Source organism: Melampsora larici-populina (assembly GCF_000204055.1).
Source record: "Melampsora larici-populina 98AG31 unplaced genomic scaffold MELLAscaffold_96, whole genome shotgun sequence".
In the NCBI taxonomy this organism is placed as follows: Eukaryota; Fungi; Basidiomycota; class Pucciniomycetes; order Pucciniales; family Melampsoraceae; genus Melampsora; species Melampsora laricis-populina.
The window spans coordinates 103,533-131,238 of NW_006768860.1; the positions used below are offsets into that span (position 1 = coordinate 103,533).

The 27,706-nt window shown below is 38.9% G+C and overlaps 4 protein-coding genes across 4 annotated transcripts; 2 read left to right on the forward strand and 2 right to left on the reverse strand.

Moving 5' to 3' along the window:
* Positions 1-302: 302 nt before the first annotated feature.
* MELLADRAFT_28473 (uncharacterized protein) lies at positions 303-960 on the reverse strand (the record flags this gene model as incomplete). The annotated part of the gene is made up of 3 exons (XM_007418548.1): positions 303-394; positions 489-651; positions 772-960. Coding segments are annotated over 3 exons (444 nt in total), but the record flags the coding sequence as incomplete, so codon positions are not given.
* Positions 961-1,746: 786 nt separating this feature from the next.
* On the forward strand, positions 1,747-3,476 carry MELLADRAFT_79766 (uncharacterized protein; the record flags this gene model as incomplete). Its single annotated transcript, XM_007418558.1, has 4 exons — positions 1,747-2,026; positions 2,128-2,380; positions 2,453-3,319; positions 3,390-3,476. 2 exons carry the CDS (start codon positions 3,023-3,025, stop codon positions 3,474-3,476), a joined length of 384 nt encoding a protein of 127 aa, XP_007418620.1.
* Positions 3,477-7,143: 3,667 nt separating this feature from the next.
* On the forward strand, positions 7,144-10,064 carry MELLADRAFT_113840 (uncharacterized protein; the record flags this gene model as incomplete). The annotated part of the gene is made up of 3 exons (XM_007418573.1): positions 7,144-7,412; positions 7,715-8,053; positions 8,426-10,064. The coding sequence occupies 3 exons, from the start codon at positions 7,144-7,146 to the stop codon at positions 10,062-10,064; spliced, it is 2,247 nt and encodes a 748-aa protein (XP_007418635.1).
* Positions 10,065-19,893: 9,829 nt separating this feature from the next.
* Positions 19,894-20,680, reverse strand: MELLADRAFT_123503 (uncharacterized protein; the record flags this gene model as incomplete). Its single annotated transcript, XM_007418580.1, has 5 exons — positions 19,894-19,919; positions 20,010-20,129; positions 20,281-20,343; positions 20,430-20,468; positions 20,542-20,680. 5 exons carry the CDS (start codon positions 20,669-20,671, stop codon positions 19,894-19,896), a joined length of 378 nt encoding a protein of 125 aa, XP_007418642.1.
* Positions 20,681-27,706: the final 7,026 nt, after the last annotated feature.

Below are 27,706 nucleotides of genomic sequence, written 5' to 3' on the forward strand. Positions count from 1 at the left end.
ATTGGTCCATACAGGACGACGTCTCTGATGGGAGGCAGCCACAGTTAAGACTTCAGTGCGTATAATGACCTCTAGCGCACATACCATTGAAGAATTGAATAGCTTACCTCTGAGAAAGATTTGAGGCCTTCTTGAGAGTCAGGACCATTAAACAAACTATCAAATTCATCTCGTAAGAAGCTAGAGATGGTAGTCTGTTCAATGCCTTTGCCCAGGTGGAGTTCTTCGCTTTTCAAGATATCTAATTGATCTGGATTAAGAACTTGATGATGCCCACGTCGGAAAGTTTCAAGCAAGGATAGCTTAGTAAGCTGGACAGCTGACGGTGAGTTTGATATGATTTGTTTGGCTAATTCAAGTGCAGTTGGTAACAGAGCATCTGAAGTTGGAACGACTGAGTTATTGGTCATCCATGAGATCGAAAGGAATACAGCTTTATCAGTCTTCGTTGGAAAGGCTTGATGAACAGAGGTGCGGAGCACGAATACCTCGATTGATAATCCGGAACCTATCTAGGGCTTCACTGGCACTGATAGGCTTCCCGAGCAATAGTAATTCAGAGGCAAGAACCCGACCAGATTGATATAACAATCGAGGGATTCCGCCTTGCGAGGCAATAACGCCTTTACTGACCTCTGGTAACCCGAATGTCTACAAGAGTGCGATCCATGTAAACCAGAATGTCAATTTTTTAAGTGACAACGTCTTGACTTCAGTTTGCCATTTTCAAATACCAAAAAGGAGATTCAAGATAGGGAATAAGACTCAAACACTTTTTTCCGTTGCCACAACCAAATCACAGTTTAAGATCAACTCCATCCCACCACCCAAACAAAGGCCGTCGACAGCAGCGATGATAGGTTTGCGAGAATGGCGGCGCGAGAGTGAACCGAAGCCGTGTGGATTGTGCAACAGTCGCTCCACTTGACTCTCGTTTGATTTACTTAGCCATTCTAGCAACGATCCATTATCAATCTATGAACACATTTTTCAAAGGATTCTGTACATTCGAATCTAGAACACTACTCGCCTTTTAAATCTTGACCCGCGCAGAAAGATTTGACTGAACCGGAAGAGTTGCCAGTGATGATAGCAACCCAGATGGACACGTCGGTTTCGAAATGATCAAATACTCTAAGTAAATCATCTTGCATCTGTTCCACAGTAGTTTATAAAGGGATGAGCCAGGTATGTTTTGAATGTCAAGATTTGATTGATACACATTGTGAGGTGCAACGTGTTGATGTGGGTCACCAGGCAATGATCGAGGATATATAAGTAAGATCAGTCGAACTGATGGACCATACATCATGGAGCTCGATTCTGATACAACTTTTCAGAGGGTCTATTGTGAATATGAGAGGATGGTATCACACCTCATCCGTCATAGCATTGAGGCTTCGAGGCCGATTCAAGGTAACGATCAAGGTTCTACCTTCATGCACAAGTTCTGACTCGAGTGTGGGTCCATGTGCTGGCAAGTTGCCACGTTGTCTGGTAGAATTCGAAGGCATTATATCATTGATAAAGTCTTGGATTAAAAACGACTAGAGGATGAAGTCAAAGTACGCATATCGCGATGAACTCATGATGTTCAAGGAATCGATCAAAGTCCACAAACAACTCACGGAGTCTCATACCGGGGCCGACCCGACCCGACCCAAGTTGAGTAAATGCGGAAGAAAGGAAGAGAGGGCAATCGGATTGAGGTGTAAATGAGGATGGGAAATTGGTCAACAGCCTCCACACGTTCAAAAACATCATTCCTTCATTCTCATATCAAAGCATTCAACTTCTTTTGGCGCGACAGTAGAATCAGTCACTGGATCCCATCAATGTCTCATTTACATGAAAGTCAAGTTGTTCCATGGTGCACTGAGGCACTCAATAACCCAAATCGATTTGCTGAGATCTACACCACCCTGGCTAAACGTGAAGGCGAACGAGCTGTGAACCAGAAAAAATCCAAGAAAACTGCATACCAGGTCGATTCGGCTTCTACACCTGATAACAAACATAGAAATCGGTAAAGCACATTTGCTTTTGAATTTTGTTGCCCCAATTTTATTCGCTCCGATCATGAAGTAAATTGATAGGATAATGTATCCTGATCAATGTATGTTTTAGATGTGTGTCTATTCTCTGATCTTGAAACTGTAGTTTCACTTACGGGTCGTAACTCAACAATATATGATATCAATCTTTAGATTGCAATATCTTACCCTACGATTCATGCCGGGTTCACATTCCCAAAAGTATTTGTCGCAGTGATTATATTAATGCAAATTGGATCAACGAGCCCGGTTTTGATCCTTCGGTTCAACTCCAGGACAACCCTGCTGGCGATGAATATAGTCCAAGGCGCTGGATTGCATCTCAGGTGATTGAGAAAAAGTAATCAAGTCCGGTGGCCAAGGTTATCATTAACTTGAATCCTTTGCTGGCTGAACAGGGACCTACACGCGAGACTCGATACGAATTTCTGTCACTATTCCTGCACCCTGATCCGGCCTCAAGACCCCGCACAATCATTCAACTCACTGCCTGTCAAGAAGGTCACAGAGAAAAATCGGCTCCTTATGTGCCTAGCAAAATCGGAGAAACCATCGAATTTTCCGCTTGTTATCCTTTCCCCAGGCAGAACGCCGGAGAGAATGAGCGACCACGTTGGAAGACTGTAGACTCTCATAATGATCCCGATGGGTTGACTTACCCATCCATCAGCGTCACACTAGAAGAATCTGTCTTGGGTCCATCGTACCTCGAAAACGGCGTTGCACATACGGCCAACTCTACTTCGGAAAGTTTCTACAAAAAGAATGTCTTGAAGATCACCCTTGGACGAGGTGAGGCCGATGACTCCTCAGCCAGTTCTGAAGCATCTTTGCTCCCTCAATGTCGTGTGACGCACTTTGAATGTGTGGACTGGCCAGACCATGGTACGCCCGAAGAGGTCGAACCGATCATCGAGCTTATCAATGCAGCTCAACTGGAGTCTCACGAGGCAATAACAGCTTCGACCATGACAAGTGCTCAACCATTTCAGACTCACTTGGTTCCTCTTCTTGTACATTGCTCTGCCGGCGTTGGTCGAACCGGCACCTTGATTGCGATTGCAAGTTGTATGCGACGAATAAACCTCTTGAGAAAGTCTTGTTCAGGATTTGGCGCCTTAACTCCTCAACAGAAGGCGGCCAGACTATCTGATCAATCTCAGCTCGGTCAAGTTGGGCTGCCTGGAGTGAGGTTACCTAGCCTACCATCAGGTTTAGATCATGACTTGGTAGCCCGGACTGTTGATCATTTAAGGGAACAACGGGTGCGTGATGCTTATCGTTTCCACGTAATTACTTCCACGCTTACTGATTTCACATGTTAATGTTTATTAGGTTTGCATGGTCCAGACCGACAGTCAACTTGCTTACATCTATAAAGCGGTAGCTAGTGTTTTAGGCTCAGTCATATACCAGATGTAATTCAACCTTTGGAATTTAATATACAAGATTAATGTAGCTTCCTATTTGTTTCGACCAGAGTGTTATAAAAAACTGGAAATATATATGTTTATGATAAGTATCACCAGGGCATGGGTACATACTTGTGTAGGATCGCAGCTCCTTCAAGGTACAGATTTTTACGACATACCGAGACTAGATAGCACCTGCAAATTTTGCAAATATGAGATCTGGATTTATGTCTTATGGTGGCTTCAACGATATAATGGGTTGAATCTCCATCATTGCTTGGAATGACTTAGACAAATACTATCCAAGGAAAGCAGTCATTTCAAATGAAGTTAGGGTAGCACCAAAAAGCAAAAGAAGTGTTCACTAGAACCTTTGTTTCCCTTTTGAACATTTAAGGTTTACCAAACGGAAGGGTGTCCATATCTTGTTATGAAGATTATGTAAATTTTTGTAATCAGTATATGCAGTACAGTGTAGTGGTTTGACACCAGTGACAATTTTTCTGTGGATGGTGTAACATTCACCTCCTTGGTAGCAATCTGTGCCTGTAAGATCAGCTTAAGCAATGCGGAGACTTTGAGAATGCAGAATATTGGGGATGTTTGTGGAGTTTTTCATGACTGAGAAGGGTGGGCAAATTGGCTCATCAGTCAAACTATCTATGGGGTGCCACAAAGGATGATGTAAAGTCTGATTTTCAAAGGGATCAAGTGAAGAGAACTCAATCTTGCAAGAGAAAAGTAAGAAATCAAGAACTGGATAGATTCATGTTGCAAGAAAAAAGCCCAAGAAAGAAGGTGCAAATGCATCCACTGGGTCAGACATCATTGAAGCTTGTATAAGAAAGATCAATAGTGTGATTGAGAGCATGAAAAGGTAAAATTCACAGCAAATTTGGATTTGAAAAGTAGTAAGAGGAAGTGCATACATATATCAATGATAGTGGTAATCAATAATCAATAATGAGAGTAATTCAGAATTGAAAACATGGTAGAGACACTAAGATGCATTCAGAAATATTGCAAATTGATGAATAATTTCAATCTCATAATGGTGTAGTACAAAGTATTGAAAAGCTTCTCAAGCAATAACAGGATGGTACTTGTGGATCTCAGGCTTGAGATGATATCACCCTGTAAGATTGAAAAGCAAAAGAACAATCTTTGCTTGCTGATCATGTTATCTCTGACAGATTACTGCAACATCAAGTATACAGGTGGGGGTGTGCCACACCTTTGTTGCAGTGCAAGGCACAGCCACAGCAGCACCAAAAAAAGAAAATATTTTATCATTATTTTTTCACATTCCAATCAAGAATAAAATAAAAACACTTCAAAAACATATCTTTTCTCAATTCTTTCACACAATATTTGTAGCATAATCAAGAATAAAATGAACAAAGCTCTCTTGTATAATAGTTTATCTAAATCAACTTTGATTTCTATTCAATAAAACCTTATATAAATAGAAAGAAGACTCTATAAAAAATAGAGACAATTTGAAATACTTACATCATTTTGCTTTACACTGGAGGATGAGAGTATTCCTGCATTTCTGCTAGATCACTATCATCATTGTCTAACTTCTGGGGTGGCCTCTTGACTTCCCCAGTCATCTTGATTTTGGAATTGATCTGTAGCATCTTCTTGGTGAAATTCAAGGAGATGTGCTGGAAGATACAGTAGTCAGAGATATTTTTTCTAATCAGCAACTGTGTGAAATGGGAAACCTCATTTCACAGGAATCTGTCACTTGAGGTAATTTCTCTGTCTCACAAGTTTTCTTGGGCTGGGAGGAAGTGCTCTGCTTGTTCTTCTTTCTGGAAGGCTGAATAAGAATCAAAATGTCTGGTTTGGCTTTGGTATCATCCTTGTTGGGTTCTTTGCACTTGGTTTTTTATTTTGCAGGTTGGTCAAAGTCAAAGCTCAAACATTGACAAGAGTCGGGCATTGATAGATCATTCCAGAGGTATTAACCTGCTTTCTGGATTGAATCAGGTAAGGAGGGTTCTGTTATCTGGTGGACAAAATTCTGTGTTTGCAGGTGTTAAGTCAAACTTGTATGCACCATGTCCGTGTGGTGTTCACTCATCAACAAGCGTCCAAAAGTCTCCTTTGTGCCTCAAAGGAAGTCCATGTGCACTTGTTGTTGGGTGACTGCCACAAGGACACAGTGTATGATAGGGATATGGAGCCTGGAAGAAGACTGTTATAAGAAGGTGGTAATAGTAAGGCGTGAGGGAATTTCTCACATGCCTTTGTTTGAGAATCATATGATGTGCTTTGATAGGGCCAATGATGTGGTGAAGCAACATATCAAATTCAAGCATAGTTGAGTTAGCTATAGCCCAGTAATCACTACTTGAGGCTTCACCAGTCACCCTTTCCAATTGTGGCAGTTGTGCCTGCTTGTTAGATTGATTTGAGCTACCATAATCTCTCTTCCAGGGCAAACAGTGACATTGGACAAGAGGGAATGATGCTTAGGACCAGTAGGTCTTTCATTACATACAATCTTAGGGCACGTTCACTTAAGCAATTTCTGGTGAGAAATCACATTCTGCAAAATTTAAAGTGTCTATTTGGTGGTGCATGTTTCATTTTGACATTAAAAAATTTACAGAATGTGATTTCTGGTCAGAAATTCCTTAAGTGAACGCGCCCTTATAGTGGTGAAGGTAACAAAACCACTGACTATTGTTATGATAGTGTAATGTGAGTTGGTCAAAGATCCTGGTAAATAGTGGGTTAAGCTGTGAGATGCATGTGTGTTACTGGTATTTCAACTAGTGGAAATTAGATGTGGAAGGAAGGGGTAAATGATGAATCAAGGGGGATCTAGAATTTAGTTTCTCTATTGTTCTTTTGATTGTTGTTATCAGCTTTCCTCTTTTGTGGTTCTTTTCCTGGTTGAAAACAATTGGTAAGACCCATGACTATTCAAAGATTACAACATGACTCATACTAACTTTTCCTTACTATCTCTTTTTCCTTATTCCCAAGATTATCAACTTAATTGTCTGTTAATCTTATCTGTTCCATGTGCACTCCTTTCTTTTGGAGATCACAGGTAGAGAGAGTTTCCTTATCATTTTTATTCTTCTAGTCTCTATCTAGTTTTCTGGTTTCTTTTGTTTTCACTGAACCTTGATTAGGTCAGTATCTTGTTTTTGTCTTAGACCAGCAAAAAGCTTGGAGTCTAATACGGGACCTGTGCTCTCAGGTTTTCCTCTATCATTCTCAATAGATTTAGATATGTGTCAAGGACATCAAGATATTGTTTATCTTTATAGCTATCTCTCTCTAACAATATGTTGTTTTTCAAAAAGAGAGGTACTCATGTATAACAGAGATAGCAACTTGTTTAAGATAGAATGATGCATGCATGTGATTGAATCCACTAAACACCATGAAATTAGACCAATGACATTGACAGCTCCAGACATAGGTGATCTATATGTCTTTTCAGAACTTTCATTATGCTGTGCTACTGGAGCCTATGATCTGATTGTCAGAGCAATATTTAACTGTAACCTGTCACAAGAATGATCAATGTATCAACTCCAAGATTGAGTTTTCATCAAAAAAAATTGGAAACACAAAGTTACAAGTTATCCTTCAAAGAAAATTACACAATCATTTCAGTTTTCAATAGAAAAATGAACCCACATATCATGATGGCTTACATCTCAAGAGTCCTCCTCATCTCTCTCTATTGCACAAAAACATTTTCTTGTGTGGAACAGCTTGGGCCAGCCATTGAGGCTGATGAAGTACTACATGGAAGAGCTGGAGTCAAAAAACACTTATCAATCAATTGTGCTGTGGGCCATGAGTCTTCAGACTATGGGCTTGGCAATGCAGTGGGTTCTGTAACAAGCAATACTCCATCCCATCATATTCCTGAAAAACAGAGACTGTTTTCCAATGCCCTCAAGGAAAAAGGGTGGGTGTACTCATTTCTTTCATTGATGGCTGACTTTTTGGTTTTCAAACTGACATTGCATTCACATGGTCTTGGATCAAATTCAAAATTATCTACAAACCTCTTCACAATATACATTTAATTTTTATGAAACCAAGATGGAAGACACCAGGCACAGATATGAGGAGGGAAACTGGGCCACATCACAAGCCATTTCTAAATGAAAAAGAAGAAAAATCCCTTAGTCATAACAACATAGTTTTGAAAGACAGGATAGTTGCATTCAAAGAAAAAATGTTTGAGATCTTGGGAAAATCCTTTAGAAACAAAGACTTTCATGTAGTATTGGACAAAGAGAGTTATGAAGAGGTGTCAAAAGTCATCAATAGCCCAAGAAGAGTGGGTAGAGAATGGATTGAATTATCTAGAGATTTCAAAGCGGGGTTTTTTGATGAGATGGAAGCTCAAAAACGCTTGAGAGATTTCATCAAGCTTTATTCTAATATGAAAACCAGCCTGGTTTGTAATAGCTCTATTGATCAAGTCAAGACCAAAACAACTCAGCAAGATGCAAATGTTGAAGGCAGTATAGAAAGTCTAGGACAAGAAGCTGTGGAAAGGAAGATTGATACCAAAGTTGGAGACTCTCCAACAGACCACAGGTACATAAAGGTAACAAATCCAGAAGTGTGGGAGACTGTGAAGAAGAGGGGAAACAAAAAATATTACAAGATTCACAATTATGTGGACAACATCCACACATCAGAGAATCATAGCACCCACATAGGACCCAATAAGAAGCCATTCATTGATCAAGCTACCTATGATTCCCCAAATGCTACAGGGCTAGATCAATCCTTGTATTTGGAGCAAAAGAACTTGATCAAAAACAAATCACATGATGATGAGGATGAGAATGAGAATGAGAATGAGAATGAGACTGAGAATGAGAATGATGAATCAGAAAGCATACCATATCCACAAAACAAGAGTACCTCTATTACAGGGTTGAAAGACAACAAGCTGATTAAAAGCTGTGATACTAGACAACATATTTCTGAAGCTGAAAGTCTTGAAGCTGACCATAAGGGTCAAAGTGGTAATGGGGTGTCTAAGAACAGCAATGTATCAAATACTGATCCAAAAGAAGGGCCTAGCTTTCCAGAGGCTAACAAAGATGTTCAATCACAGACAAAGATTCCTACAGAATTTAGTCAAGTCTCTCCTGATGACAAAGAAACTCAAAAGGAACAAAGATTATTGGATTTCAAATCCTCTCCTCTCAAAGAAGTAGCATCAGTTGATAGTCTTTTGGTAGGCAAGAATTTCCAAGCCAGTGAATATCCATCAAATATAAAGATGAGAGTGAAAACCAAGAAAGGGAAGAGACCGGGAGGATCAAAACCAGAAAATGTTTTGCATGGTGAGATTTCTAAGATACAAGCTGAACTCATGAACAAGGAGTTTGAGGCCATATCAACACTGAAAGCAAAAGACACAAAAGAGCATCCACAGCGTCAAGGGCTTTTGGAACTCCTTAAAAAAACTCTACAATTACATGATCAATCTAAGTATGTAAAAGTAGAACTGTCATGGAGGACATTCAAAGAACTAGAAGATAAATGGAATTTCAAGGTTGATGAGCTTATGGTAGATACACTTTCATCAATCCGTCCTTATTTAAAAGGTGAACAGGAGGCCCACAGAAGATTTGCATCTCTTGGACATCAATGTCAGGAGCTCAGAATCAAAAGAAATTGGGAGAATCAAGGCAAAGCGTTTAGTAAAGAAGCTAGGAGGATTGCTATGATTTTGAAAGTGAATCATCAATCCCCATCCTTTGAAACATCTACAGAAGATGAGATGAAAGAAATTAATGAATTGGTGAATTTTGTGGATGATGATGAATGGGATAGATTGGAAGTTTTATTTGAAAGAAAGTTGATGAAACGTTTAGGTACCTTTGGCCTTGCAGTTGGGAGCACAGAGTACAAGGACTCTAGAGTTTTGAAATATACTCTGAAAAAAAGATTGGCAAGTCAAGGAATGAATATCCCCCTACTTTATTGGGTCTCCAAAATCTTGGAGTTAGACTCAGCTGAGGTATCCTGGGAAACAGCAGAAACAAGTTCTATTGTATCCAAAGTGGAACTTTTGGTAAAACTGTTGACTGGAACAAATTATTCTCCTGATTTTCTGGGGGCTGAACCTCTAGAGAGTTGGACATTGGAGTATACTAGGGATCACCTATGCTATGCAGGCGACTGGCTATCAGAATTATTCCAATCACGTCTGAAGTTGTTGGCCAAAGTGTCCAGGACAACATACAAAGGCTCAGATGATGACTATACCAGAAGACAATCACAAAGTCCAAATGAGATCAGTTTGGGGGAGGAGTTGATTGCAACACATGTAGGTATCAATTTTGAGATGTTAAAAGAGGTAAAAGATGTATTTCAAAACCAAAAGACCTCAAACCCTTTCATCAAGAAAGGGGCATTTGTGGGTAAATGGGATGATTGTCTTTCATCAGACATTCTCATCTTAACAATTCCATTTCATGAATATTTTCAGTGTCTAGATGAGAAAGTCATAAATTTGGACAATTGGATCAATGAAAAACTCAAGAAATTGAAAATTTTTACTCCCAGGATTTGTAATCATGAAAGTTGACTACCAAGCCTTCATACATCTTCAATCCCACCATTTTTTCCTCCAGAAAATCTCAGTATATATTCAAGATACACACCATGTACTTGTATGCTGTAAGGACGGAGCTTACAGAGTTGTAGCATATCAGTGGTATCTGTGTGGGAAGGGCCTATATGTTGTCCAATGCTCCGCTTCATTCATTATTTTCTCTATCTGTTGATTCTTCTCTGATCTCTCATTGTGGTCTAGGTATGGTCTCTCTCCTGAACCTTCTCTTTCCTTCTTTCTCTATCTGTTGGTTCTTCTCTGATACATTATTGTGGTTTGGAGATCTATTCCAGTTAAATACAACTTTGCTATAGATCAGTCTAGGTTTTGGCCTGCAAGTGACATCTGAATGGAGCTCAAGTGATCCTCAACCTTACACAAAGGTTGATCAGTACATTAACAAAGCCCTGTCACACAGCTGTGGCCATGACCTCCCAGAGGGACTTATGACTAAAATGTTGCATTCTGGTGTGAATAATCCAGATTTTAAGTCTCATTGCATAGTTTCTCAACTTTTTCAGTTTCCCTCAATGATGAAACCCACTTTACCCCACAGGAAGAGTTGTTGAAAAAAAACTACACATACTTGCAGCCTTATATCATTGGCACTTTGAGTGGGAAGGGCAAACAAGTGGTCCAAATATGTTTACATTGTGGCCTTTAATTTAATCCAAAGCCAAACTTTCTATGTGACTAGAAGTCAAGAATGGATCCTGATACTGGGGATATAAACAAAATCTTAAATCAAAACAGGTGATTATGTGTCCAGTTTTTGATCCATTCTTAGAAGCAAGGCTGCCACTATACTATACCATTACATTATACCATAGGTATGATATAGCTCAACTATACTGTACTGAGAAGTATACTGGTATAGTTGGACCTATACTACACTGACCAATATAAGATGCCTATACAAGACTCTTCTCACTATACTCAGGAGAATCAAGATTTGAGAAACCAGCTGAAGAAGAGACAAGAAGTGACATCCAGAAGTTTCTCAAGATTTAGTAGGACTTTTGAACTCCATAACCTAAACCAATGTAGACTCCTTGTGTGTGTCCTCATGATATTTGGCTGCTTTGAGCAACACCGCAAGCGCTACGCAACACAATGGATTTTGACCTGTTTCCATTGTGTTGTGTATTCAGCACAATATCACGCTCCACAACCACTCTGCAATGAGATTGTTTTTTTCTATCTCAAGGTTGCGGAGCGGTAGGGCAAATATTGTGGAAAATGAGCAATATTGCCCTAAATAAGCATCAAAAACTAACCACAATTGCGGTGGGAGTTTCTGAGCAACGGGTTTTTTGAGCCCGGGTTGCGGTGCTCTGGCACCGCAATGTATAGCGCTGCTATTGCGGCGCCAAAAAGCACTGCACAACCACACCACAAGCACAATATGGTGTGGTGCGCTTGCAGTATTGCTTTGAGTCCTCTTGAGTCTTAAGATTATGGGATACAAAGTTAATTCTGGGATTTTTTCTGATTTTTCCCCAGTTCCCCAGTTTTTGTTTTTGGCTGTGTTTGGAACTTTCCCATGTTCTCCCAGTTTCCCAGTTTGTGTTTTTGGCTGTAGTTTGGAAACTGGGAAACTGGGAAAAAACTCCCAGATTTAACTTTGTATCCCATAAATATAGTAGAGTATAGTACACTATAGTATTGTATAGTATACTCACAGCCTTCTTAGAAGTAAGATCAAGCTATATTGTTAGAGTATCACAATTTATCAATGGGCCATGTAAACCGCCTAGACAACATACACAAGCAGCATACCAGAGTCCTTGACAAGTATGAGCTGTCTATAGCTGTCCCATATACCTGGCATTAACACAGCTTTTAAATTTGACCATCAAATTCACAACAAATCTCCCACTTACCATTTAATCAACCTTGAAATCTTTCAATTTCATAATTTTGCACAAGTCTTTTCAGATTCATATTAAGATCTACACCCCATAGAGCTGTGTTGGGTTCCTCTATTTTCACACACATTGCAGAATATGTACAGTCTGATTTACTAACAAAACATTGAAATCAAGTCTTATTAATGTGGTTGGTTTTGGATAACTGAGTGTGGAAGCTGTCTGATTAACAGGGTGCAAATCAAAAGACTTTGTAACCAATTTTATTCTCATAGTTATGAACTCAAAATTCTGCAAATTCTTGATAAATAAACCTTTGATTTTGGTTTACATAAGAAAACTTAGGAAAACTTATAAATTCATGTTGAGTTTCTCAACAAAAGAGAAAGATCAAATTCAATTCAAAAAAATCTCCAAAGAAAATGTAAAAAAGAAAAAAAAAAGTGGGAAAAGGTTTAGGTTCCATGAAATTTAAAGAATTGAACAATTAAAGAAAATAATCTTACAATAAAAAATTGTCAATCTATTAATTTATTAATCCTTCCAAAGAATGAAAAAAAAATCAAAAGCAAAGCAAAATCAAAATCAAAGGAAGATAAAAAAAAAGAAAATCATGGAAAAAAAAACCTAAAAAAAGAATTAAAGTAAGATCTTTAAAGTAAAAAAAAGTTCATGAAAAAAAAACTAGTATGTAGATATACAAAAAAAAAGAAACTTTCAAAACCGATTTAATTGTCCATAAATAAATAAATAAGTAAAAAAAACGAAACCAAAATTCCTTGAGAAATGATGTAAAAAAAATAAGAATCCATTCCATATATATACAAATACAAAGAAAAAAACCCTCGATAAAAAAAAATCCTCAAAAAGAAACCAAAATCATAAACTGAATTCTATTCTTCACCAACTCTAGAAAGTTTAAACTGTCTAACCGGAATTCCCGAAGGTTTAATAGATTCCAACGAACCTTTACCAAACTGTTCATCATCCAGTTCATCATCATTATCAAATCCATTGAGTTTGACTTCTACTACTTCTTGTTTTTTCATCAATTCCTCAACTTTCGAAATCACTTGTTTTTCTTTACCTGTTAATGGTTTATTAACTTTCATCAACGTACTTGAACTTGAAGTAGAACTATAACTTAAACCAGGTTCAGATTTCTCAAACATATCTACAACTATACCCAAACACCGCCCCCCAGAAAAAATCAGTTCAAGTCTTTGTGAATTTGTTTTGGAAAGAACTGAAATGAGATGACTTACTTTTTGAAACTTTTTGGACTTTAGATTTTTCAAAAACTTCAATCGGTTTAATATCTTGTTTAATCGATTCACTCAACGAGTTCTTTAACTTAGGATCTGATAATGTTGGATTCGAATTCAATTTCGATTTCAATTCGATCATCTTTTTTTTCATCTCTTCATTTCTAAAACTCAAATTCGAATCAACTAAAGAACCCGAAGAATTCAAGACCTTAGCATCATCTTTTAAATTTGATTTCTTGGGTGTTAGATATCGATTAGGTAAATTAGGTGATTGACGTCCTGGAAGACTTGGGTTTAAACTTCTTGGTGGTGAAAGTGAATTTATTTTAGGAGTGGAACTTTCTAGAGTCGGTTTGATGGGTTTGTTTGGTAATGAACTTGAATTGAATTGATTCAACTGATTTAAATTTCTTGAAACATTTTCACTCAAGTTCTTCGCAATCGGTTTATTAGGACTTCCTTGACCAGAATTTAACTTTGGATTCATTGAAGTAGTATTAGTACTACCAATCCCAGGATAGATTAAATTCTTGGCTGGCGAAAGTTTAGTAGGATTGGATGATGTTGATGAGTTATTGGAACTTCCTTGACTAGAATTTAAATTTCTTTGAAGTGGTTTACTTGAAATTCCTTCACTTGGAAATGAAATCTTTGAATTCGATTTGATCATAACCAATCTTGGATCAACTCCTTCAATTGTATGATTTTGTTTTAAGGGTTCATGAATCGGTTTGGGGTTTTCTTTCAAAGATTTAATGGATGGATTCAATTGATTGTCTTCTTTTTCTTCTTCTTCGTATCTTCCATGAACAGGTTTTCTTTCTTTGTGATGTGTCATACTTCCATAACTTTTCTTTTCGATTCCTGTTTCTTGTTCTTCTCCAGATCGTACCTATCAAAAAAATCAACCAGAACAAAAAAATCAATCAACTAATTCTTTTTCAATTCTTTAAAGATATTTCTCCTCCATCCAACATCCTTCCTTCCCTCTATCTCTCTCTGTTCATCCAAATCCTATAATCAAAGTGAAAAAAAATCAAAGAAGAATTGGGTGTACAACCTCTCAATCAATAAAACAAGAAAGAAAAAGCAGAAAAAGGAAACAAAAAAACAATTCAAAAAGTCTCTCATGGAAATTTCAATTTGATTTATTTTTTTTAAAAAATTAAGATGTTTATTTGTTTCAAGAAAAAGAAAAGAAATCTTTCAAGAAAATGAGAAGAAAATAGAAAAAGATTTTTTGTTTGAAATTGATACATTTTTAAAGAAGAATATCAATACAAAAAACAAATCACTTTCCAAAAGATTAAAAAACAAACACATACAAGTACAAACACATATCCATATTAATACATTTTCACCCCTTTCTTTCGATCTTTCTTTCGAAGGTACTGATAAACGCACAGATATATATATGCAAAATCCGACCCATCAAAATAAACTTGATCCATTCATCCAATTGCCTTTTCCTTTTGCTTCCCAACCCATCCTACATCTTCCCCAGCTCAAAAAAAACAAAAAGGAAAAAAAGAAATCATCCATGACTTACAGATAAATCAAGACTAGTAACACTACTACTATGATTACTACCTCTGTGACTATCGTTTTCAGTCAAACATTCTTGACTAAGACAATCCGAATGAAAAGAGTTCACCAAACTTTCTTTTCGATTAGGTACCACCCTACGTTTCTGTTCATGATGAGCACCGATAGGATGAGTCGGATTGATTTGATCTTGAATAGGTGTGATTGATCTAGAAGATGATAAGATACTAGGTGGGGTTGGGTTATGTGGTCTTAATGGGATCGGATTCGAATCTGCATCAGTTCTGACATTTACCCATTCTTCTCCTCTTTGATTTGGTGGATGTGGATGTTGGTGTTGATGTTGATTAGGGTGTGAAACTTGACCACCAACATTATAATTCTGTTGTCGTCTCTTGGCTCTTGCTCTAAGTTCTGCCATAAAACCTGTACCGCCACCACCACTGCCAGCAGTGGGTCGATTAGGATCTCCCATTGTTCTTTCTGATGGATGTTGACTATTTGAATGAGAGATCATTGAACTGACATCAGAGAAAGATGACGAAGAAGGTAAATCAGGTGTAAGGGTAATCTTCTTGGTCATTTGTTGTCCTCCATATTCATTAATCACACTAAGTGAAGAAGATGTAGAAAGCTGAGAGTGAAGTCCAGGTTTCTTATTATGATCTTTATGACTACGAGTGATCACTGCTTTTAAAAATGAAATCCTTCTACTACGTTTCGCATTCGATTTATCACCTCCATTCTTCATTAACATCATTCGATAATCTTCAGGAACGACTTCTTCAAACAAAACCCACATCTCATCATGTCTTGTATCATTACTTAAACAATTTGATGAAAGTATCGAATTAGGTGAAGAAGTATCATTATTGAATTTCGATTTATATTGAATTAATGCCCAACTAACTTCTTTTAATTCATCACGTGTCCAACCAGAAGCAATCAAAGCGTCAACCCAAGCTTCAAAAAAATTATCATCTACCAAGATTGGTGAGATTTCAATCGGTTCAATATCATATGGAAATTCAGGTAAGATTTTATGAGTTTTATTCAACTTTTTACTTAAATCTTTTTCTTCACTTGGCCAATTATTCACCTTGTTCGAAACGGTTGTATTAAATAATAACTCTTTGGCTGTAAACGTCTCACGTCCTGCAAATCCAGATCCAGCAAACGAATCCCAATCCATCGTTTCTCTTCTTTGTCTTCTCTGTTGTTTTTCAGTCTCATCTAAATCAAATTCTAATTTCTTTTCCGTTTCTGATGATCCAATCACTCCATCGTCAAATCCTTTACTTATAAATCCTGACCATTGTTTTTCGACTAAACTTTTAAACCTTTGGGTTTCCAAATCGATCTCATGTCGGTCATTCTCATCTAATCCTTCTAATTCTTGTTCTGAACTAATGTTAAGTAAATGTTTATAAGATTTAGTGAAAATCGGTTTGTTTTGTTTATGAGTCGGATTAGATGATGATGAATTCAGGTTAGGTGATGAATGATGATCAGATAAGAGTCGTTGCCATGTCTTGGATCCTTTCACGTCCCATTTCGATGCGTTTTGAATCAAGTTTTTATTATAAAATCTTACATTTCTACGAAACCTTGCTACTGATTCTAACCTAGCTGATGGATGTGTAGAAGTTAAAGATGGAATCACTTTAGGGTATGATCTGATACATGATTCTAATCGAGATGCAATTTGTCCTGTTGTACTCTTGGCTTTTTGATCACGTAACTGGCCAAGGAAACAGTATGTCAATGCCTTCGAATTGGATAGTGAGAATAATGATGAATGACTTACATATGCCAAAACCATATGTTCAGTTGCATGAGCATAACGTAACCAATTTGAATAAGTTTGTTCAAAAGGTAAATCATCTTCTAAGCCAAAGATGAAAGCCCTAAAAGAGAAAATCAAAATGAATCAGATGTAGTTCTCTAGTGATGAAGATGATGGTAGGACTAACCCAAAGATTGCACCACATTTGTGAATAGTGATTCCATTGAGATGAGAATATGCAGCAACAGATGAGAAGAGATCAAGCAGCGTGATTAGAATTTCAGCGATGTCTGAAGTTAATGTGTTGAGAAGTTGAGTAGTAATCGAATCTGGTGGATAGTTTGAATCTGTGAAACAAAGATTTGATGAGTTAAGATAATCTGTAAAAAAAGAATGAAATCAAACTAACCATTCTCAGCTTGCCTCCAAAGTAAATAACTAGACCAATTTAATAAACCGTGTTGAGATTGAGGATTAATATATCTTGCTAAGACCCATTTAAGAAAAGCCGAAAGATTATGAGGAGAAGAGATTTGAAGATCTCTTAAGAAATGAGAATGATGACGATTGATACAGGATCTGATTAAAGAATGAGTTGAATCGATTGAAAGATCAAGAGCATGTGAAGAAAAGATTAAAGGAGAATCTAATGGTCTAGATTTAAGTTGATTTGAGATGAGTTTGATGAGTTGAGAAGTAGTTTTGATATCTAATTCGATTTGAGTAAACAGACCAGTATAACCATATAAAAGTTGAAGTTCTTGAGCTTGATCTGCTGATGGATGATGATGATTAGAAAGTTGATGAGAAGAAGTAGAAGTAGAAGCTAAAGTAAAAGCAGGCGTTGGATTTAAGATAGGTCTACCAAAGTCATCTATGTGAGCTGGTTTATAAATTGAAAGTTGATTTGATTGAGTATGAAGTGAAGGTAATGACTGAGATGAATTGATTAGATGGTTTGAATGAGTTGAAGATGATGAAGATGATGAAGTGGCTTTGAGTGGGGTTGAGCTTGGTTTTGATTTGTTGGATCTTGATTTGAAGATTGATGGCATCTTCAGCTTCAGCTTCAGCCTTGTGAAGACGATGAGTTGATTATCTTGTTATCTTGATGGTGAGTTGGTTGGTTGGTTGGTTGGTTGGGTTGGTTAGTTAGTTGATGGATGAAATGAGATGGTGATGAGTTGATGGTTTTTACTTCTTGACCATCTTCGTTTTGTTCGTTTTAAGCAATTCGATAACCAATCAATTATGTAAAAGTGTGAAATTAATTTTAATTTTAATTTGTAGTGATCGTTTTCTTCTTTTAAGTATTCTCATCATCATCATCAGTCTCATCCTCATCTCCCTTTGATTCATGATCCTACCCTGCTCGTTGGGTTGCTATGTACCCTTCTCTTCATCAATCTGATCTGACCTTGGAGATCAGATCAAGTGAACCTCTCAAGTCTTCTGACTACCTATCAAGGCTCTTTCTACACAAGGCTCTATCGACACACTTAATCCTTATTTTCAAGCTTTTGAGTCACAATGGGAAAACCTTGAAAAGGAAACTGTCAGCTGAGTTGTGATCAACATTTTAGCTTTCACAATACAGATTTGTTGATCGGTGACAGTCACTCTACCTTAATTCCATTCACATCTTTTCTTTCATCACTCTACATATAGAGTTTGGTTTTTAGTCAAGTTCAAAACACGGCGAGGTGTCGGGAAAGGACAACTACCATTATCACGGCTACATACAAAAAATAAAAAGACTCAAGTATAAATTGAAAACTCAAAAAGTGATATTTTTCAATGAATAAGTCTCTTAGAAAGATCACATGGCTTGAATTGAACATCAACCTGGTTTATTTTATCATTGGTTAAATCACAAAACAGTCCATGAAGGCCACCTACACAAAGCCATCAAATTGTCTATTGTGTAGGGAACAATATTCAATTGGTCATTTGAGAAATCTGCATGTATTCAGTTCAACCTTTTCTACTTGAAAATGTAAAAAGTGGTCTTTAAAAGTGATGAATGAAAAATGAGTCCATGGGAAAAGTCAAATTCAAGTTATGGAAATCAACAATTCAACATTCTTTTTAAAGATTCAAAACCCAATTCTTGATCTCTTGATTAATGTGCTTTACTTCCCTTTATAGGTTTACTTTTTTTTCTCTTGTGCTCTAGACCAGATCTTAGTGATAACAGTAAAAACCCTTTTGCCAACATATTTTTCAAAGTGTTGAGAAATTCACATGATCCTAATATCTACTTAACAAAGTCATCTTGAATCCTAGGGGGAAAGATACAATAAAGATGAAGGGACACAAGGTACGTACAGAGTTGTGCTTCGAATCTTGGTAGCAGGTTAGCTGACCTTTTGGTGATGTCAAAAAGTCTTCAATCAAAAGATTTTCATAATTATTATGAAATCTTATGTTGCTTTTCCTGCTTCTTGTACATCTTTCTCCTTCAAAATCAGCAGATCAAATTGTACTCAAAGGCAGTTTGAAATCTTGTAGGTCAGAGTAAAACTCTAAGAGAAAAATTTGAGAAATGTCAAAGTGTACATATACATAACAAACATTTTGGTGCTCAAGATTGTTCAAAGATCCAAGGTGGTCTTTTTGCTCACTCAAACATCTTTCAATTCATCTAGGTTCAAACTTCAAAGTCTTGCTGGGTGGTTAAAGAAACATGTATAAACAGTCCACTTGAGATTTCCAAGCAACACAGAATTCCATGTTTGTATAAAAGTTTCTTCTTGATTCTAGACCTTTGTCCACCACCAAAAAGTCACTTATTTTTTCACTCAGACACTCCACATTGCACATAGGACCGACCCCTCTGTGCCTCTGGGGTTTGTTTTGTTTTCACCTGGGCACTGAGGGGACTTATGTAAGTAAGATAAGAATATCATACTTGAGGTGTTTTATTGTCCTCTGGGCTGTGATAATGAACTGATTTGAGGGGACTTTTGTGTTAGAGCAGGAAGTGAGGAATTATCCAATGCAGCCATAGGGGTGGGGAGCAATGACATATAACACCAGCAGGGCTTTGGTTTGAGGGCCACGAGTCCCAAAAAGGTTCAAAAAGGCAAGACTTTGAGAGATTTTTGAGCTCTTTATGAACTTTTGTTCGGCCATCGGACATTTAAATATTCTACGACATCAACACTTCATCACTTTTTATGATTCAAAAAATGTGTCAAAGCAAAGTCTACATCATCACAAAACAAATGTTCTTCGATATGATCAAAAGGAAGACAAGACCATCAAGATAAGCCTAGATAAGCTAATTCGGACGATAAAAGTAAAGTTACTCGATTTATACATGAAAGATTACATCATTTGCAGTACTTGACGTCGCAAGCTAGTACAAAGGTTAAATAAATCACCGAGAATTCATAAGGCTAATCAGTGATAAAAGTGCATGATATAGCCAAATGTACAATGTACGTACTCGCGAAGATCACGTAGGCTGGGTCCACTGATCGAGCCTTTAGATCTGTAGTAGTCGGTCCTTTCACCGGGTCATTGTAAGATTTGTATGGAAATACTTTCATTTTGCTTCTATTATTGGCTAGAATCACGAGTGTATTAGTGATAGATTGGATGTTCATCAAGAGTTGAAGAAAAACATATTTTTTTGGATTTGCAGATACATATTCAAGTTATGGGGATAGCCAGAAGTGTGCATGTTTAGACGAGAGTTTTGATCAGAGTTGACTTACGATCTATTTTGTAAGAATGCAAATCTAAATTGTCCGGACTGGCTATGAGCTGAGGTGCCGAACCTATATTGATGAACAGAAGGTGCGTTAGGTCTTTAACATATGATACTTCAGCATCATCGATATGTTTAGAACCCGAGGTGACTGACAGATGGTACAAGTCCAGACCTGTGCTGGGGTCTGGCACACTATTGATTTGTAGAACATGAGCATATCAGTGGCGGCGAGGGTGATGAGCATGATTCGATAACTCGAACTCACCCTTATCCGGTCCGGACCAAGCTATATCGCATGTGTATGATGGATCGTTGTAATCTGCTTTTGCTACAAAAGCCAATGACACGACAATGGTGATGGTAGTGAAGAGCTTCAGAGATTTAAACATTTTCATTAAATGGACGAAGATAGTAGTCTTGGGTTTAAAACAGCACGTTGATAATCTGAAGTTCTCGATGTAGATTTGTTTATTTATTTACTGATGAAATATTCAGAGTGCGTGATCATTAGGTATGACCTTTTATAAGGAAAGATTCCTGCCGGATAAAAAAATTGTCCTCATCGTCATCGTGCTAAACTCATTGGAATCCCTCGTGGCGGCGTTGAGGCGTCGAGTCGTTCCCTCTACATCGTTTGTCATTTTGCCATATGTAGTTGACCTTGTACACTTCCGAGCGCCGCTGGCCCGGGCCGTATGGTTCTCAGACTCTTGATGAACCTCTAAGACCTTCTAAAGCCCTTTCAAGTCTTTCGGTTCACAGATCATCTTTATAGAATTTGCACATCAAGAATCATTATTTTTTCAAGAACTTCATCGCAACACACCTCAACCAACTTCGAAATGCCGTCGAAACGCCCTCAGGGCATCGACGAAGATAACCCGTCCCCTCACCCGAAAAATCCAAGGCCGAATAAGGAGCAAATCGACCCGAATGCAATGGAAGATGTACTAACTTCCCTAGCAAATAGCAACTCAGGCTCTAATGAGACACTACTACGAACGGTCATTCAAATGCTTTCAATGTTTATGGATACTATCAAGAAACTCAACGATAAGATTGATCGACTAGAAGCCGAGAAAAACAAGGAAACGATACTAGGCACACGAGCAGTGAACCCCCTCCACGTAGGCCAACCCTCGACCGTTAGTCAACAGACCCCCGCTAAACCACATGCCTGGACAAACCCTTATCCGAAACGCCAATCAGAGAAAGTTCCGAAATCCCCCCCCAAAAATGCTGACATAAACAAGTTTAAAGCAGCTACTCTAATTATTCATAAAACCCCCGGACTAGAACCTTTTAAAGGTATGAAAAGCTCAGAAATTGTGCGAAGCATCAACTCAGCTCTCCATTCCTTGGACGCGAAAGTAAACGATACCCCAGTAAAAGTACGAGGAGCTGAGATACTAAAGTCAGGAGACATCCTCATGAATATCGACAATAGATTGATGAAAAACTGGCTACTGGAGAACAAGCACATCTGGACTAAGATCACCCATAAAGACTTTGAAACAGCTCAAGCCAGATACCCAGTTCTTTTCAATTTTGTACCGGCTGATATCGACGTCAACAGTAAAGATTTTCCCAAAATGCTCAGTATTGAAAACGACATCCCACTAGAGCTCATTCACTCCGTTAGATGGATCAAAGATCCGGTCGACACCAAGAAGAAATATGGAACGATAGTACTGAATCTATTAGACAAAGAACTCGCCCACAAGATCAAAAAAGGAGGACTGTACGCCGACTGCCACAGAATCAAAAGTCAACATTACGAACAAGGCCCCACGATGTGCTTTAACTGCCTAGACCTTTACCACACTCACACGTCTTGCTCCAACAACCCAAATTGCGCTAAATGCGGTGACGCACATAGCACACGAGAGTGTGCAAACAACGACTCTGACCAAGTATGCGCACGCTGCTACAGTTTTGACAGTCTTAAAACGAGTTGTAAGATTGATCGCTTCACCCCCAAATATAACCATTCCCCTAAAAGTTTGAATTGCCCACTACGAAACACACAGTTTAAGATTACCGCTCACCCCACAACTGAAGATGAGTTATAATCACATCCGTCAGACATCTAACAGACCACCATCACCCCTATACCTTGAAAGCGAAGACAACACTGAAGACGGTCTCAGCACTACATCCGATATCCCCCTTTCCATCGACAAACTCTCCGTTCTACATTTTAACTGCCACAACTCCATTCAACTCACTCACGAAGCGCTCACCTACACACACTATTCCATTTTATCCCTTCAAGAACCGTGGTTTAATAGTCATTCATTACCATTCCCTCACCATGAAGCGTGGAATTGCTTCTCGGCGTACGATTACAACCCCACTGCATGGTCAGACAGACCTAGAATATGTTTATATGTATCTAAGCTCATTCCGACTTCCCAAATTTCGATTCTACCCAGCTTATCCGACATTATATTAGGAATCGACATTCAAGATGTTTCCTCAAAACAAACCAAACTCTGTATCATCTCTTGGTACAACCCGCCAAACTCCCTGAGAGGCCTCCTTTCTCTTGAGCACTGGCTGAACAGGCACCACAAACGCCAAATCCCAACCATAATCACCACCGACTCGAACCTCCACCACCATTCTTGGAATCCTCCGGGCTACTCCGCGACGGACAGCCAAGCAAAGAAACTGATTCACCTCCTTAGCTCAAAAGGATTCAAACTCACCTCTCCCAGAGGTACTCCAACTCGTTTCTCGACGGGTACACAGGCCACCACCATAGATCTCATTTGGGCTAGCTGGAACCTCGTAGGAAAGGTTTTGAGCTGTAAAGTACTGACCAAAGCCCTAGCCTCAGACCATTTCCCAATAGAAACTTTTCTGGATTTTTCTATAATCCCGCCTCTGAGTTCTCATGTTTCAATTGACATCACTAACATTGATGCTACTTCCCTCCATAGTTCAATAACGTCCCAGCTATCTCGCCTCCCACCAGCTTTAAACACCATCAGTGACGTGGATGAAGCTATCACAACGCTATCTACCATCATCCTAGAATCAACCCAAAAACAAGGGAAAAAAGTCAAAACAAACGTCAACAAATACAAAAGCTGGTGGGACAAGGATACGCTGAACCCGATCCTCAAAAATCGAAACCGGGCTCGGAGATGGTGGCTGCGATCTCAGCTCCCTGAAGCACGACAATGCTATATAGAGTGGCAAAACTTTTTCAAAGAGCAAGTTATGAAAATCAAGACACGCCACTGGAAAACTTTTCTTACAAACTGCTCCGGTAATGATACATTCAAGGCATTCAGATACGTGAAACCTAAAGCTACTGGGGAAATCGCCCCGCTAAAGAAACCCGATGGATCTGTCACCACCGACAAAGAAGAACAAGCTCAACTCCTATACTACGGTACCTCAGTCGCTCATATAGAGGCCGATCTCTCGGATATTACCCCGACAGCCGAACAACCAGACCCTCTTATTTTCCCAGATATCATTCCTGACGAACTGACGAGAATCATTGATACCCTCCCAAATCGCAAAGCAAACGGAGGCGACCAAATATCCAACGAAATCATTAAACTATCCCTACCAGCTATTGATGAAGAATTATGCCGAATCTTCAACACCTGTTTCAGATTAGGCTATTTCCCTAGAGTATGGCGAACAGCGGTCACTATTATTATCAGGAAAAATGGTAAAGACTCGTACTCAGAACCAAATTCATACAGGCCCATCGCTCTTCTGAGCTGTCTAGGCAAGATTCTAGAAAAGATCATCACTAACAGAGTCACTTTTTGGGCTGAGTCCAGAAACAAACTCGCTATAGGACACATGGGAGGCAGAAAGCAAAGATCAACAGATGATGCACTTCTGATTCTTACCTCGTGGATTAAAGAAAAATGGAGAAAGGATGAAATAGTTACCACATTATTCCTGGATGTCAAGTCTGCGTATCCGTTGGTACACCGGGAAAGACTTCTACATACCCTCCACAAACTCGAGTGCCCCAGCTATCTGCTCCTCCAAATCCAAGGCTTCCTGACTAATAGGTCCACTAACCTTCGCCTTCAAGACTTCTTTTCGGAAAAGTTCGAGATCGAAAACGGCTTACCACAGGGGTCTCCTCTGTCAGTAATACTCTATATCATCTATAACTCCTCCCTCCTAAGCTCAGGAAGTTTGGAGCCTATGTCTAAGACCTTCTCGATCGGATTCATAGACGACGTGGTTCATGTAGTGTCATCAAAATCTATCAAAACAAATCTGTTTAATCTCTCTCATCAAACTAGACAATCATTAGAGTGGGCCCATACTCATGGGGCAATCTTTGATAGAAAGAAGGCTCAATTGATCCATTTTACGAATAAACGCATTAAGGCTGATGGTACCTTTCTTTTCGGTGACGTTACGCTGAAACCGGTATCTACTGTGAAGTGGCTAGGAGTTTGGTTCAATACTAAGCTACTCTTTAATGACCACCTTCGACATATCAAGAAAGCTGGCGAGTTTACATTACATCAGCTCCAAAGGCTGAATAAATGCTACTCGGGCCTATCACCGGGCGAAGTGAAGAAGCTAGTGATGGCAGTTCTATTACCGCGGGTACTGTATGGTAGTGTAGTATGGCTCACTGAGAAAAGCCATAAAAAAGCAGATAAAATTCTTACCCATCTGCAAAACGCAGCGCTCAGAATCATCTTAGGTGCTTTTAAAGGTACCTCAAACGATATGCTAAGCCATGACTCATACATTACACCACTTTTGACGATTGTGACGAAAAGACACCATAACTTCCTCTTAAAACGCTTATCCGCTCCGGACAATCACCCAACTCAAATTTTTATCAAACACGAGCTCAATCTTACATCAACCAAGCATAAAGGCCCAATTCAGGACATCCTGCGACCTGCTACCCTGCGCAAACTAGCGGAGGAGAAGATCGAAACAATCCACGCACACACGCTTGTACCATGGACGCCTAACTTGGGGGAGCTTAACAACTTAGAGAAGTCCAAAGAAGAAGTTAACGAACTTATACCCAAGTAAGTTGAGGAAGAGGTAGAAAGGAATTCACTGATCATTTTCACGGATGGATCGGTTAGCGCGGAAGGAGGAGGAGCAGCAGCGGTCACTAAAACAGCTACCAAAACGTTAACACTCAAATTTGAAGAGAATTTCTCAAATCACGAAGCTGAACTGCTGGGAGTACTCCAGGCAGCCGAATTAGCAAATGAGTTATTTAGACGCCATTATCCACCGTTCACTGACTTAGCAATCTTTAGCGACAATCAAGGAGTCTTACGATTGATCCAAAGTATACCAAGACAATCATCGGGTCAACACTTAATCATCAAGATAAGAAGCAGTCTGAGACGTTTACCTACTGACGCCAAAATCCGCCTGTACTGGACCCCAGGGCATACAGGTATTGAACTGAACGAAAAAGCTGACGAACTAGCCAAGAGTGCAGCCGCAAAAGATACAGAGGCGGTTTCAATTCCATCAAGCATAGGCAGCATCAAAAAACAAACAAAAGATGAATTCAACATCAAAAACGTAATCTTCAAAACGGGGAAGAAACACTTCAAGACCAAGGCCAAGGACATCTCAGAGGCTCTACTAAGTATGGAAAAGGGAGGAGCAGCAGCTATTGTCCAACTGAGGGCGAAGCACAGCCCCCTGAACTCCCATCTGTTCAAAAGAAACCTCACGGAGTCGCCTAAGTGCCCACACTGTAAACTGACTGAGACTAATGAACATTTCCTCCTCTATTGCAGCCGATATAAGAGAGCACGTAAAGTTTTTAGAGATCATCTTCGTAAAGAAAAAATAAAAGTTAATTGGAACAGTGCTGACAAACTACTTGACTCTCCCAAAGCCTTTCCATTATTAGCAGATTTCATTCTCAAGACCAATCGATTTATTCATCTCTCCTCTTATTCACAGGACAAAAACCCAAAAAGGACGGTCAAAAGACAGAATGTGGTCATGATTTCGGATAGTTGAAGAACCAATGGATCTCCCTACGTTAATCAACGAATTATGTTCAATCCCAGCTAGGGTTCGTCAATCTCCAGGTACCGCCCTGGGCACATAGATTGGCGAGACATTCTTCCAAAAACCCACGGGTTACTATCACCTACCTCATCGTATTAGATTAATGTTCAATCCCTTCAGGGTTCGATAGCCTCCAAGTGTCGTCTTGGGTCCATAGGCTATCGAGACATTTTTCAACCAGTCGTAGTAGACTCTAAAATACCAGTCAATACGTATCGTATATGTTCAATCCCTCTGGGGTTCGTCAATCTCCAGGTGCCGCCCTGGATCCATAGATTGGCGAGACATATATTGAATAGGTTCAAAGGTCTAATTACTAGCTCTGAACAATTACTTGGACAGTCCATCTCAAAATGAGAAACGCAAGAAGTTCTAGAGTCTAATGACTCTATCATCCCCATTCTCTGAATTGGATGTTAGGGGTCCATCGCTTTCCTGCGGGTGGGCTAAATGCCTAAAGATGGATTTTCAAAAAAAAAAAAAAACGTACAACAGGGGTTAAAAGCTCAAAGCTTAGTTCCAAATGGCTCTTTCATCTTTATCAGATTAAATGCCCATTCAGGTTTTTAGATTAGATGGCCGCTCCTCTAAGGTGTACTAGTCCTTGTACTATAAATTTGTTTAGATAGTGTTATATGCAATTAAGCCGAAAAGCACTTAAAAAAAAAAAAAAAAAAAAAAAAAGTCTTTCGGTACATAAATACTTCTGGTTCATCCGAGCGCACCTGCTGAGCGGGTCAACTTAAGCTGCCAAACCGTTCCCACTTTGTAGTAAACAAAGGGTGGATGTTCAACCCAATGGCTAATAACTTCTTGTGACACAGCAATAATTCAGTTCAGTTGGAGTTGAAATCCAGATGATAAACTTGTTTCTTCCAAACAACTTAAATCATGCACCGATTTTGTTTGATTTGCTCTCTTGAAGGAGGAATTTGACATTGGGCATCTGAAACATATGGTATGTCAAACTTGAAGAAAGTTCAATGCAAACACCTTTCTGGTTGGATCAATTGCAAACATTGTCCACTTGGAACCTCATGCTTGATATGACTCTCAAATCAATGTGGATTTAAGAGATTGATATGTCTGATGATATCATATGAAAAGCTGAAAAAGTATGAGGGTTTTGGAATGTAGCTTTTGGAAGTGAAGAAGAAGGATCTCCAAGAAGTGATGTGATTATGATGAGATATAAAGATGACTTGACAGCATAAAGTCAAAAACAAATTGACACATTTGCCTCTATCATCAAGGCTCTAGACTGTTCCTTCACGGATAAGTTCCCTCTCTCTGCTACCACATTCTCTTCTGGTGTATGAGCTGCTGTAATTCTCATGTAGATACCGTCCTCATCACAGTAAGGAGCCAACAAGTCG